Consider the following 15,297-nt stretch of genomic DNA (forward strand, 5'->3'; position numbering starts at 1 on the left):
TCCTGATTCATGCTCAACTTCTCACATTAAAGAAATAATACTTAAATAGCAGTACTTTTTTTTATTTTGCAGTTGTTTTACTGCATACTAAACCAGTTTAGGAATTAACATGCTCTACATTCCTAATCCAAACTATATTTTATGGCCCCATAAAGAACCATGTGCTTTTGCATTAATTTCATGTTACTTTTTCCTTTCTACTGTTTGAGGAGTTTTTTCATCTTTTTTTAAAATTTAGGGACACAGTCCAACTTAGTTATGCATAAAGGTTGCACTTCGAAATCTCTTGAGGTATTTTAATCACTTCCTGGCATATAATTAGTTCTGTGAAAATCTGAGTTCAAGCCTAGAAAGCAATAGAGCACATTCCGTTTAAGAGCTATGTTGCTGTTTAAAGAACAAAACTCTAACACAATATAATAGAATACTTTCAAATGCTATACAACTTTAAGTCTGCATACAAGCATATATATTTTTAAAGTTATGTTATTTTACAGCATAGGAAGGTTGAAAGTGTCTTTATGTAGGTTTTCTAATGTCAATAAATATGTGAATAAGAAAGTAACAGTTGCATGTAATCTTTCATACTGACTTGCTTGGGAAATACATAGTGCATCTTTTGAAAATAAGAGTAACACAACTGTAACTTTCTTTCTCTTGGACTGGTTAGGTTTCAATAGCAGGATCTGCTATGGCTACTCTGGAAAAAGAGTTATCAGCAACTTCTGTTCAAAAGATCACCAGACCTGTGAAATCACCACAAGTAAAACCACCTGAAACCAGAATGATGGCAGAGAAGGTTGTCTCTCCACAATTTCCCTTTGGAGAGGAAGCTGACGCCTATAAGAGTCGTTATGATGTTGAGACCAAAAGAGACATAAGTTTGAGCATTGCAGGTGGTGTGGTACGGGAAGAACACATTGAATTAATGCAAGAAGGTGAAGCAAAGGTTTGTCATTAAGTGAATTCCAAAATCATCTTGACTGACTTGCATCTTAGAAACAATAGAGTAATCCAGTGTGTTTAGAGCTTCCCTCATTACAAGCTTATTCTTTTAAAATATCCCTACTGAGCTTTGTCTATCGTAAGTTGTGATACTTGTTTTGCACAAGCATTTCTAAGATCCTACCATCACTTTGTCACAGCAAGCAGCAGACACTCTCTGCAAGGAAACCTTTTCCTACATCAATTCTGGTGTGTCTACCATTTATTTCTGTCTCTTTGTGGGATGTTTAGTAACTCTGCTTTAAATGTCCTAGGTAACCGAAATAGCTAGAGTTCCTGAGCCAGCAGAAGTCCCTGCTACCCCACCAACCTTAGTCTCAGTAAGTAGTAAAAATTTAGATAAGGATTACTTTGTTTTGCCTTTCATTCCTTTTAAGATATACTTTGTTTCACCTCCTTTTTGTCATTTATTCATTATATTCAGTTGCTCTGTGGAGCTCTGACACTATCTCTCATGTCTGTAGTTGGTTGCCAGTCTCTGTAGCCATGTGACCTATCAGAATGATCTTTGCTGAACAATGAATTCTCACAAGTATCTCACAAAGATCAAGTTCCCTTTAGATTTTCCCTGTGAAGAGTAACATATTCAGACAGCCCAACTCCAGCTTCAAAAGCTGTAGTTTGAAAATGTCTCTTCTCTCTGTTTTATTTGGGGCACTGCACATCAGTGCCTCATTTTGATATAGATGCTGAATTGTAAGTTTCAGGACCGTTTTTTGATACAGTTGAAATGATTTATTTACTAGTGAAGAGTCATATTCATTATATAAAAACTTTTGTGTGATACAGGGTCTGAAAAACATTACTGTTATTGAAGGCGAATCTGTCACTTTGGAGTGCTACATCTCTGGCCATCCAGCTCCGACTGTGTCATGGTACAGAGAAGACTATCAGATTGAGAGTTCCATAGATTTCCAGATTACCTTCAAAGCAGGAGTTGCTCGCCTTGTGATTCGTGAAGCCTTTGCAGAAGACAGTGGAAGATTTACTTGCACTGCTACCAATGCAGCTGGAACTGTCAGCAGTTCATGCCACTTACATGTGCAGGGCAAGTAGATTTCTCACATCAAGAATACAAACAGTTTGCTCAGTCAAAATGGCTTCATTACAACTTCTCTATACCCAGGAGCTAGTATTTCTGGCAGCTGCAGGTGTCTTGATTTGCCCATGGCAGCATCCAGGGCTGCTAAACCTGCCAGCAACTCCCACCTAGTCTCTTCACCTAATAAAAGATTTTGTGTTGCCTAGGGCAAAAATCAAGGACTATCCATTAGTATTGTGCACTACCTGCAGCATCCCCATCCCTGTTTTCACTCAGAGATACGTGGGCCTGCCACCCTTCACATTAGTCCCATCACTACAGATAATGGATGGGTTGATACCTATTTTGAGGAAGAGAGAGACATATTCCCCATCTCCCAGCTGTTCTGGGGTCCTCCTACTCCCAACCATCAGTGACAAATATTTCAGCCTCTAGTGTCAAGACCATCTCGCACTAGTAAGGTTCCTAAAAATGCAATCCTACATGGAAGGAATAAATGGTAAGGGCCCCTGTAAGCATACTCAAGGATCATCACAAGTATATGAGAGGAGGAGAGAGAGTTTGCTTTGTTACTGAGCTATATTCAAGACAATCCAAAACCCACATACCAAAGGAACATTACGGCACACCCACATCCCATGCCCCACTATATTGGCCATATAGGTCATATCAGATTGGAAAATACCACAGAAACAACAATGGCACAGCCCAATAATATGCAAGAGAGAAAAACATTAAGGGTGAAGGGTACTAAATAGCTCAGGAATGTTGATTATGACTGTTACAGCCAGGCTGGGTTGAAGAGGCCAGGAGGGAGGCTTCCCATGTCACCTGGGTGCCAGTTATGAGCAAGCTAAGATTCCTGATTCACTGTCCCAGTGCAAGTACCTGAGCCTTAAAGTCAGCCAGCAAAACTACCCTCCTTCCTAGCTGTTTTGTCCACTTTTAAAATATTTTGGCATCAGCATTATCATATTTTTCTTACAGTTTCTGAGGATATTGAGAGCCGAGAAGCAGTTTCTGTGAAGGCTGTCACAGAAGAGAAACGGTAAAGTTACTTTTCTAAGCAGATTGCTCCTACTGTGATTATTAGTTACTTCCATTTTATTTATTTATGATTTCCTTCTGCACCAGTTCATTTGCCTTCTTTGAAATCTTCTTCCAGCTATATGGAATCAAAAGATGTGGTAATGGAAGATGTCACTATTGCAGAACAAGAAGTGTTTGGAGAAGCTGCAGCTCCTTATTTTATAACCAAACCTGTAATTCAGAAATTAGTTGAAGGTGGAAGTGTCATTTTTGAGTGCCAAATTGGCGGCAACCCAAAGCCACACATCTACTGGAAAAAAGCTGGGATACCTCTTACTACTGGTTACAGGTATATAAGCTACTTAAACATTGTTCTTTCTCTGATATGCAAAAGATACTTCCATAGATTTGACACATATTAGAATTCAGTGATCTGCTGTGGACTAATTCTATCCCTAGTGTAACCCCACTGATTTCAATGTGGTGTCATCAGGAATTAATATGGCCCTAAGTTTCTGAACATATAAGTATTTGAAACCCATCAGGCCATTCTTCTCTGTTATGGGATGCAGTGTTTCCTCTGGTGGGTTATAAAACATATATTTTAAAAGGCTAGAAAAACAATTATAAATACAAGGTTGAGCTAAAATCAACATACCCATTAATTTATAGAAAACAGAGAGAGACACTTTGGTTTGAATTTTCTCTGCAGTATTCTATAGAATTGAGGAAATATTTAGTAAAGGAGCCATTTGAGTACATTTTCTGGCACTCTTGAAATGTATCATGATATAATCACCTATAGAAAATGATGGGAATGATGTTGCCAAAAAATAAAGCTCCCTGTATATAAAAATTCTGATATTGGGAAGGCTATATTGTATATGATAATGGAATCCTCAAGACTTCAGTACTGCCTTTTGTCTCTGAGTTCAATTATTATTATAGGTTTAGGGTATAATTGAGCTCTGGTTACAGTATTGTTATTTCTTTTATGTTGTTCTACTATTCCACTGAGTTGATATTGGCCTAAAAATTTATTAAAACATTGGCTTTTTTGAGGAGTAGATAGTCATAGATCTTTCAAAAAGTAAATGTGCTAAGAGTTCTGCTAATCAGAATTATGGAGAATTTGTGTTTTCTATGTTCCTGAAGACACAAAGTGAGTTACAAAAAAGAGACTGGGGAATGCAGACTTGAAATTTCGATGACCTTTGCTGATGATGCCGGAGAATACACTATTGTTATTCGCAATAAGCATGGAGAAGCTTCTGCATCAGCCTCTTTACTGGAAGAAGGTATATGTATGTGCATGGATAGTGGGGGAGGAAGGATTAACAAAAAAATTAGTGTTAAAATATGGAAGAATAAGACTGGACTTTCTTAAGCTTGCTTTAAGATTAGCAAATTGGTGCCATTCAGTTTGATATAATAAAAACAGACTGGTCACAATGGTTGATGAGGTATTGCAGTAGCTTCTTTTTCTTTCTGAGCCATTAAATAGTTTCAAAATGGAGGCCTTCTTCTTTTAAGTGAGTCTTCTAAAGGAGGTCCTGAATCTATGGGCACTTTCATAGCAGTTGTCAAACCACAATGATGTACAGAACCACTTGCAGGGCACAGGGTGAAATCTTGGCTTCCCTTTGATTCCAGTGGGGCCAGAATTTCACCCAAAGTGTTCATTTCTGTAGAAGCAGATGGTAAGGAATGGCACATGGGCCTAGCTCCCTTCCACGCTCCTCTCCTTACCCCAGAGAAAGAGAAGGTACTGGGAGCTCTGCAGGAGGAAGAGTGCCTACAGCTACTTTTCTGTGGCACTGAGGATTTCTGCAGGAGGGAGAGAATATTTAACCTTAGGCTCATGCAGAGTTTTAAATTCTCCTATTCAGCATAGCTACAGGAGCCTCTCCTCTTGCAGAGCTCTTAATATTCTGCACAGTATATGGGGCTTTGAAGGTTGGCATTGGGGTTCTGAGGAAAGGAAACTAACTAAGGAGCTGGGAGATGTGCTTTAGAAAAAGAAACTAATTTAGACTATTTAGATATCTGCATAGATATTCATCAAGTACCGTAGTTCCCAGAGGGAAGGTGTAAGGTATGGTTAGGAGGCTGAGAGCTGATGAGCTCTCTCTTTAGAAGTGGTCCGTAATTAAGAACACCTGTCCTAGAACATATACATAATGAAGTTTTAATCAAGACTGGGTAGAGCGTCTATCTGTTATAATGATTCTCATAGAGCATCAGGATGTGCACTTGTTCCACCATCACCTGAAACTGTTTAAAATAATACATACTAATTGATAACTTCTGCAGCTTGTTTCTACATTTATGCCAGTAAAAATGGACAGTGGCTTACCAATTAATGTGTAATTAACTCCTAGCTGATTATGAGGTCTACATAAAATCGCAACAAGAAATGATGTACCAAACTCAGGTGACTGCGTATGTACAAGAACCTAAAGTGGCTGAGATAGCCCCAGCTATTTTGTATGCTGACTATGAAAAAGAATATGAAAAAGAACAAGCTCTAATTAGGAAGAAAATGGCAAAAGACACTGTGCAGATCCGGACTTTTGTAGATGAACAGGTAAGTATTTCAGTCATTTGGACTGATTGGAGCAGTTCAAGTCTTTTTATTTAGTTTCACAAGTGTAAGAAGTCAATTATTGTACAAACTCTGTAAAGTTTGTTCTACAAAATCTATTACAAAACTATTTTCTTTTTGCATAGGAATTCCACATTTCTTCCTTTGAAGAAAGACTTATCAAAGAAATTGAATATAGAATTATTAAGACCACCTTAGAAGAACTCCTGGAGGAAGACAGAGAAGAGATGGTGGTTGATATTCCTGAATCTGAAACAGTTGAAGCAGGATTTGATTTAAGATTAAAGAATTATAGAATATTTGAGGGAATGGCTGTTACTTTCCATTGTAAGATGACTGGATATCCATTACCCAAGGTATACCAATGTGTATTAATGTATAATATAAATCACACAGATATTGTTTTTAATTATATCTACCTATGAAACAGGCCTGCTTCTATATGTAGAAACTTACTGAATGTGGTAGCTCACTGTTAGAGAACCCCTCCTTTATCCTACTCAGCTAGAAAACCACAAATTCCAAAAACAATGTACATTTTTCAGTCCTTTGTTCTCCCATCAAGCTGAGTTTCCCTTTTGTAGATTTGTGCAATGGTTCTGGATAAGGAAATGTGCTAGATTCACCAGTATGCTATGGCAAAGTATTGCGCTACTCAGGCATCACAGAGTGTCACAGAGAAGTGGTCACTTAGTAGTCAGTCTGGCTTGTTTCTGTTTCTGTATCACAATGCTGTATTTTATATTGGATACTGATTTTCATATCATGGGTCACTGCAACAAGCTGTTCTTTACTCTTACTTATTTCAAGTAAAATTTTTTGCCAACTATATGTTGATTACGGTTGTGCAATAGTTGAAAAGTAGTGGGAAAGACCTAGCAGAGTCTTAAGTAACCTACATAGGTACACATTACTGTATTCTAATCTCCATGAGGGTTCACTCCAATTTTTACTATTTGTGCAGATTGCGTGGTACAAGGATGGTAAACGCATTAAGCATGGAGAGCGCTACTACATGGAAGTTCTGCAAGATGGCAGCGCTAGTCTACATTTACCAGTTGTGTTGCCTGAAGATGAAGGCATTTATACAGTCTTTGCTAGCAATGTTAAAGGAAATGCCATTTGCTCTGCAAAGCTGTACATTGAACCTGTTGCACCAGTTGGAGCTCCAGGTTATATGCCAGCACCGGATGTCATGAAAAGATATCGGTATGTACAGGGTAATACGCAAGTCTCATGTTCATTCCAGCCCACTACAAATAAACAGTGTCTGGTGATCCTATCATGTAGTCCAAGCTAAACAAGTTTAGACTGTCAGCCCTCCATGCTGTTGGAAGTACTGATGTTGATTCAGTAAGTGGCACTTTGTTCTGTGGGTCAATATGAACCAAATCCCCATTGCTATAGGGCAATGTGATTCTGGAGGTACCATCTTCTAGATAATATGTCTAAGCAAGGTATTGGTTTTATAACCTTAGTAACCACACCCTGTCTACTTAAATCCTCTCAATTTAAATAATATATTGCTCCTCACTTGGGATTTTACCTATTGTGCACTACACTGTTAAACAGCTCTTGCTTTCCACCACAGAGATTGCTACATTTCAGTGGTCAGAGAACTCATCCAGTTATAGATAAATACTCTGTGTGTATCTTTATACTGCACACAGTGTGTGTGTTTGTGTATGTGAAAAATAAATATTGCTGTAAGTATAGAATTATAATATTATTTGACATTGCACAGATTCTTCATATTGATTAGACAAAAGGAAACAAACTACAAATAATCATTTTACCTCACCTTTTGCCCTAGGTAAATTGATTTTAACATGTTTTAAAATATTAGGCATAGGAGATGAATTATATATTGCTTTAGCTTGGTTCTAAGCATCATTGCTATAGCACAGCTTTTTTGTTCCTTCCTCAGGTCTCTTTCTCCCCGTTCCCCGAGCCGTTCTCCAGCCCGTAGTTCTCCATCTCGTTCTCCCGCCCGCAGACTAGATGAAACTGATGAAGGACAACTGGAGAGATTGTATAAGCCAGTTTTTGTGTTGAAACCTAGTTCCTTTAAATGTGCAGAGGGGCAGACGGCGAGATTTGACCTAAAAGTAGTTGGCAGACCCATGCCAGAAACATACTGGTTTCATAATGGTATCTCAATTTATTTTCATAGTATAATTATCTAGAAATAATATAGTATTTTCCATGTTGGGAAACAGTACTGGGTTTAAAAAAAAATTGTCTATTTCTGCAGGTCAACAAGTTGTTAATGACTATACTCATAAAATAGTAGTTAAAGAAGATGGCACACAGTCAATGATCATTGTCCATACTAGTCCTGATGATTCTGGTGAATGGACTGTTATTGCTCAGAACAGGGCAGGCAAAGCTACGATCTCTATGACCTTGACAGTGGAAGGTATTTACTCTGCACATTTTGGAAAGAACTCTATAATTATTATGTATAGAAACCTCTATTTCAATTTCTGCGTCGGATCACTTCTTTATTGCTCTTTCAGCTCAAGAACATCTTGTGAAACCACATTTTGTAGAAAGGCTGAAGAATGTTAGTGTCAAAGAAGGTACTAAACTGAAAATGTCAGTGAAAGCTACTGGTAACCCTAATCCTGACATTGTATGGTTGAAGAACAGCGATATCATTGTACCTCATAAATACCCAAAGATCAAGTAAGTGCTTCCTAAAAAGATGACATGTTAAGATATCAATAAGCCTGGTCCTGCAAGGTACTAAGTACCTCCTAGCTTTGGCTGAGTGTCTCCAACTCCCAAAGAATGTAGTAGATGGGAATTGAGAGTTCCCATTGTGAGTACTAAGGGCCTGATCCCTTTGAAGACTATGGGAGTCTTTCCACTGACTTCAATGAAGATTGAATCTGGCCCTAAATGTGTGCAATAACTTACAGGCCTTTTGCATGTTTCTGTACATTTATATTATGTAAGTTTCAATAAAACTTAAAACCGAATAGTAAAAGACCCTCCACTAGCTTTCTTTATCTACAGTCCTCTAATAGATGAAACTTGTACTGATTTCAAAATCACTAAAGATTACTACTTTATGTTAATACAGTGCCTAGCATAATGAGGCCACGTTCTTGGCTGGTCATTAGGCACTACCATGATTAAGTATTATTTTTGTTTCCACTAGAATTTTGCGTGCTTAAGGGTTTTGGGATGGAACCTAATTGTGAAGGAGATATGTGAGAAAATCATGTATATATTTTTAATATTTCAGAATTGAGGGAACTAAAGGAGAAGCTGCACTTAAAATTGAGTCCACTATCAAGCATGATGCTGCATGGTATACCGCCACTGCTATCAATAAAGCGGGGCGCGACACTACACGGTGCAAGGTAAATGTCGAAGTGGAATTTGCAGAACCTGAACCAGAAAGGAAATTAATCATTCCAAGGGGAACATACAGAGCAAAGGAGATTGCAGCACCTGAGCTTGAGCCTCTCCATTTGCGTTATGGTCAAGAACAATGGGAGGAGGGAGACCTTTATGACAAAGAGAAACAACAAAAGCCGTTCTTTAAGAAGAAACTCACTTCACTGAGGCTCAGGCACTTTGGACCAGCTCATTTTGACTGCAGACTGACACCAATTGGTGACCCCACTATGGTGGTCGAATGGCTACATGATGGCAAGCCCCTGGAGGCAGCCAACAGACTCCGCATGATTAATGAATTTGGATACTGCAGTCTGGATTATGGAGTAGCCTATCCTAGAGACAGTGGAGTGATCACTTGCAGGGCAAGTAACAAATATGGTACTGACCACACATCGGCTACTCTTATCGTTAAAGATGAGAAAAGCCTTGTGGAAGAAACTCAGTTGCCGGAAGGCAGGAAGGGACTGCAGCGAATTGAAGAGATGGAAAGAATGGCCCATGAAGGGGCCCTTGCTGGAGTGACAGAGGACCAAAAAGAGAAGCAAATGCCAGAAATAGTTTTGGTCCCTGAGCCTGCAAGAGTTCTGGAGGGTGAAACTGCGCGATTTCGCTGCCGTGTCACAGGCTATCCACAACCCAAAGTCAATTGGTATCTCAATGGGCAGCTCATTCGTAAAAGCAAAAGATTTAGACTCCGCTATGATGGTATCTATTACCTGGATATTGTGGACTGCAAATCATACGATACAGGTGAAGTGAAGATTACAGCAGAAAATCCAGAGGGGGTAACGGAACATAAAGTGAAACTTGAAATCCAACAGAAGGAAGATTTCAGATCTGTCCTTCGCCGGGCCCCTGAACCCAGGCATGAGCCAGCAGCAACAGAGCCTGGCAAACTTCTCTTTGAAGTGCAAAAGGTAGACAAGCCTGCTGAGGCAACTACCAAAGAGGTGGTGAAGCTAAAAAGGGCTGAGAGAATCACTCACGAGAAGCTAACGGAAGAGACTGAAGAGCTGCGCAGTAAATTCAAGCGTAGGACAGAGGAGGGCTATTATGAAGCCATTACTGCTGTGGAGCTTAAGTCTCGCAAAAAAGATGAATCATATGAAGAAATGCTTAAAAAGACAAAAGAGGAACTTCTTCACTGGACCAAAGACTTAACCGAGGAAGAGAAGAAGGTACTTCTTGCTGAAGGCGAACTCACCATTCCAGCTATCAAACCAGAGAGGCTTGAGCTTAGTCCAAGTATGGAGGCTCCTAAGATACTTGAACGAATTCAGAGTCAGACAGTAGCCCAAGGTAGTGATGCACATTTCCATGTTAGAGTAGTAGGGAAACCAGACCCTGAATGCCAGTGGTTCAGAAATGGTGTACAGATTGAGCGGTCTGATCGGACATATTGGTACTGGCCTGAAGATAATGTTTGTGAATTGGTCATCAGAGATGTAACAGCTGAGGACTCTGCCAGCATCATGGTGAAAGCAATCAATATAGCTGGTGAAACTTCAAGCCATGCTTTCTTGCTAGTACAAGGTAATGTATAAATCCCTTTAATGTACCCTGTTCATTAACAAAATGTGTTTATCTTTGTAGTCCACAGGTTATCAACTCTCAATATTTTTTATTTTGCAGCCAAACAGTTGATAAGTTTCACGCAAAATTTACAAGATGTTGTTGCTAAAGAGAGAGATTCCATGGCAACCTTTGAATGTGAAACCTCAGAACCCTTTATCAAAGTGAAGTGGTATAAAAAATGGAATAGAAATTTTTTCTGGAGACAAATACAGGATGCACTCTGACAGAAAAGGTCACTTTCTTTCTGTACTAATGATTGACATGTTAGATGCTGAGGACTACAGCTGTGCATTGGTAGAAGATGAAACTGTAAAAACAACTGCTAAACTTATTGTTGAAGGTAGGAATGAAAGTTTTATTATCACTCAATGTTTTTATAGTGAAATCTTCCAGGAAGAAATCAGCTACCACTAATGAACATAGCAGCATGCATTTTGCTGCATAGAACATTGAAGAAATATTTACACTATATTTATATTTTTAATGCAACATGAAAGCCTGAATATTATTTTATGTTCAGGGTTTTAAAATAATATTTGATTTAAATCCAAGTTTACATCTTTAAAACCAAATGTTTTTATAAGAAATGTTTCATAAAACTCTTTAAAAAATCATTTGTGAATGTTTATGTTCTAATGCAGGTGCCGTTGTTGAGTTTGTTAAAGAACTTGAGGATATTGAAGTCCCAGAGTCCTTCTCAGGCGAGCTTGAATGCGAGATTTCCCCTGAAGATGTGGAGGGGAAATGGTATTGTGGTGATGTGGAGCTCACATCCAATAGTAAATACGTTATTACATCCCGGCGTGGTCGCCAAATTCTCACTATTAAAGATGTTAGTAAGGAAGACCAAGGAGAGTACAGCTTTGTTGTAGATGGCAAAAAGACCAGTTGCAAACTGAAGATGAAGCGTAAGCCTTTCTAATAACATACCCCTTCTTTCCTACAGATTTAAGAGTAATTATTTTGCCTATCTGTTGTGAGGATTAATTTCTTTTTCTTTCATATTTCATAGCTCGTCCTGTAACTATTCTTCAAGGACTTACTGATCAGAAAGTCTGTGAGGGTGATATTGTGCAACTTGAAGTTAAAGTCTCCCTAGAAAATGTTGAAGGTGTCTGGATGAAGGACGGTATTGAAATTCAGCCAAATGACCGTGTGCACATTGTGCTGGACAAGCAGTCACATATGTTGTTAGTTGAAGATGTAACAAAGGAAGATAGTGGAAATTACTCCTTTAATATTCCCAGTCTTCTTCTTTCAACCACTGGACGAGTCTCTGTTTATAGTAAGTGACTATTGTTAGCCAGTCCAATGTTTTTTCAAAGGCATGGGTGGTAATTTGTTTGCTTTTTTTCTTGTTAATTTAAGGGGGGTTTACATTAATATTTTTGTGACTTGCCAGGTGTGGACATAGTGGTGCCACTAAAAGATGTTCACACTATTGAAGGAACAAAAGCTCTCTTTGAATGCAAAGTTTCAGTTCCTGATGTGTCTTCATCCAAATGGTACCTAAACGATCAACAGATAAAGCCTGATGACCGTCTACAAGCTGTCTGCAAAGGCACTAAACAAAGGCTAGTGCTTACCAGGACCTATGCATCAGATGAAGGACAATATAAACTAATGGTTGGCAAAGTTGAAACCAGTTGCAATCTTACAGTAGAAAGTAGGTATTCGTTAAGATGCATAGTAGTTCTTAAAATATTGCTTGCTAATATAACAAAGTGGTGGTGACTAACATTTCTAATGAACTTGTTTTACAGAAATTCAGATTATTAGAGGCCTTCATGACATCACATGCACTGAAACTCAGAATGTATCCTTTGAGGTTGAGCTATCTCATGCAAGTATTGATGTTTTATGGCACTTCAAAGACCAAGAGCTCAAGCCTAGTCCTAAATACAAAATTGAAGCACGTGGCAAAATATATAAATTGACAGTCATCAACATGATGAAAGACGATGAAGGTGAATACACATTTTACGCTGGAGCAAAGAAAACGTCTGGGAAGCTTATAGTAGCAGGTTAGTAGGCTTAAATCGCAAAAAGTGTTATACTTCGATTTTAAAAAAATGTGCCCAATGTAATAAGCAATTTACATATTTTGAAACAACACCTGGCAATTTTGCTCTTGCTATACCTTTCTATACTCTTTTTTCTTTTCTCTTCTTTTTCCTGAGGTTTGTCTCTCTTTCTCTTTCTTATTTTTTCTATTCTCTTTTCGGCTTTGATTCAGCAGCTCTTAGGTGGGTGTTTAAATGCTTTGTTAAATCGGGACCATAATGTAGAATGATGCACAAATGAAGGCAGTATGTTGTCCTCAGAATCCATGTAGCCAGTGGATTTCAGCAAAGCTGCATTTCAGTATGGGGGGGAAATAATATAATGAGACAGCTGAAACGCTGAACAAATAACTCATGCTTCTGCTTCCCAACAGGTGGTGCCATTGCAAAGCCTCTCACCGATCTAACAGTGGCTGAATCCCAAGAAGCTGTTTTTGAATGTGAGGTGGCAAATCCTGATTCTGATGGCCAGTGGTTGAAGGATGGTAAACCATTATCTATGACTGATCAACTCCGAAGCGAATCGGATGGCTTAAAGAGGAGACTTAATATTCCAGTTACCAAGTTAGATGATATGGGTGAATATACCTACAAAGTGGCATCCTCAAAAACATCTGCCAAATTGAAGGTTGAAGGTCAGTAATTCTGTCCTGATTTGATACTTTTAAGGGCTTAATTCAAAAATCATTGAGGTCAATGTCCTTTGGCTCAGACCCTAAAATACAAAATAAAACTAAGTATGATATACACAGGGCCAGCACAATCCATTAGGTGACCTAGGCAGTTGCCTAGGCCACTGATATTTGGGGGGCGGCAACCCCGACGGCCGCATCTTCAGCTGCCCAGTCGTCAGCGGTATTTCGGGGGCGGGACCTTCCATTGCCCAGGGCACCAAAAAAGCTGTTGGCGCTCCTGGATATACATCATCATTATTACAAAGTGTCTGTATTTAAAATGCATGATGTTTGAGGCAATAAACGGATACAATTTTTGGATGTTCCATATTAGAATTTAACATAATATTTTGATAAAAACATATTCAGTGTATGCTGTAAGGCATTAAAACGTCAACATTTGCCAATTATGTAGTAGCATTTTAAATACAGAAAAGCTATGTTCATCTTAGATGCCTGTAGCTGCTGGGAAATGCTGTTTTGTTTTGGGAGGGGGGTTGGGGGGATGGCGGGGGCTGGTGACCATGATAGGCGTGTGAAGTGTATGTCTTTGGATCTTAAAATAAAAGTGGATCAGAACATGTTTTGTAAAATGACAATATTTAACTGTCTTTGAGTTTCAGTTTGCTTTTTCAGCTTTATTGGTAATTGTTTTTCTAGCTGTTAAAATAAAGAAGACACTAAAGAACCTAACTGTAACAGAAACACAAGATGCAGTTTTTTCTGTGGAACTTACCCATCCTGATGTTAAAGGAGTTCAGTGGATCAAAAATGGCATTGAACTTAAATCAGATGATAAATATGAGATTACAGTAAAAGGAACTGTTTACACATTGCAAGTGAAAAATTGTGTTATCACTGATGAGTCCATTTACAATTTTAAGCTTGGAAGGTTAGGTGCCAGTGCCAGACTCCACGTTGAAAGTAAGTCAATTTGTGAGCATTTCAGCACTTAATCTAATGACTGATTTAAAATTGAAATCACAAGTATGAATAAACTGTTGTAATTCTTTTCCTTAAGCTGTTAAGATAATCAAAAAGCCAAAGGATGTGACTGCTTTGGAAAATGCCACTGTTTCCTTTGAATTGAGTGTTTCCCATGATACCATACCGATCAAATGGTTCCACAAAAATGTTGAGATTAAGTCAAGTGACAAGTACAGAATGCTCTCTCAAAGGAAAGTTCACAAGCTGATGTTGCAGAATATATCTCCCTCTGATGCTGGAGAATACACAGCTGTAGTAGGGCAATTGGAGTGCAAAGCAAAGCTGTTTGTGGAAAGTAAGTATTTCACACCACACTAGCTCATGTATTATAACTAGTCCTTATACAGGATAATCTGTTACTCCTTGCATTTCCAATTTTATAAACAGATTTTAAAAGACAATACTATCTGGTTTTTTTTTCATTCTCTTGTTTTTTCATAGCTGTACATATTACAAAGACCATGAAAAGTATTGAGGTTCCTGAGACCAAAACTGCCTCCTTTCAGTGTGAAGTATCTCATTTCAATGTACCTGCTGTATGGCTAAAAAACGGTGTGGAAATTGAAATGAGTCAAAAGTTTAAAATAGTGGTTCAGGGGAAACTCCACCAGCTCAATATCATTAACACAAGCAGTGAAGATTCTGCAGAATACACATTTGTCTGTGGGAATGACAGAGTCAGTGCAACTCTGACAGTGAACCGTAAGTGAAAATAAAAATTAACCAGAGTGTTTTCTATTACCAAAATAGTTATGATATTAATATATGATTAAAGCTTCTTTGTGTTCAATATAAACTGAAACACACTCCATCTAGTGGTTGAAGCGGGAATATGGGAATCAGGAGACGGGGGTAAAATTCTCAAAAGAAGTACCTAAGGAGCCTAAATCCCATTTTCAAAAGAGA

General features: G+C 38.5%; 1 protein-coding gene across 1 annotated transcript in view; it reads left to right on the top strand.

The window, feature by feature from the left end:
- Positions 1–15,297, top strand: part of TTN (titin) — a 308,951-nt gene that overhangs the window by 20,022 nt on the left and 273,632 nt on the right. Inside the window, 23 exon segments of the mRNA XM_030580102.1 lie at positions 671–949; positions 1,260–1,325; positions 1,795–2,053; positions 3,035–3,095; positions 3,213–3,425; positions 4,232–4,374; positions 5,458–5,663; positions 5,807–6,037; positions 6,646–6,890; positions 7,609–7,832; positions 7,936–8,100; positions 8,201–8,369; positions 8,935–10,625; positions 10,725–10,840; positions 10,842–11,007; positions 11,309–11,575; positions 11,680–11,952; positions 12,070–12,333; positions 12,431–12,691; positions 13,105–13,365; positions 14,065–14,328; positions 14,426–14,686; positions 14,833–15,093. Coding sequence (XP_030435962.1) covers positions 671–949; positions 1,260–1,325; positions 1,795–2,053; positions 3,035–3,095; positions 3,213–3,425; positions 4,232–4,374; positions 5,458–5,663; positions 5,807–6,037; positions 6,646–6,890; positions 7,609–7,832; positions 7,936–8,100; positions 8,201–8,369; positions 8,935–10,625; positions 10,725–10,840; positions 10,842–11,007; positions 11,309–11,575; positions 11,680–11,952; positions 12,070–12,333; positions 12,431–12,691; positions 13,105–13,365; positions 14,065–14,328; positions 14,426–14,686; positions 14,833–15,093 — 6,346 coding nt within the window.

Source organism: Gopherus evgoodei, chromosome 11, assembly GCF_007399415.2.
Source record: "Gopherus evgoodei ecotype Sinaloan lineage chromosome 11, rGopEvg1_v1.p, whole genome shotgun sequence".
Lineage (NCBI taxonomy): Eukaryota > Metazoa > Chordata > Testudines > Testudinidae > Gopherus > Gopherus evgoodei.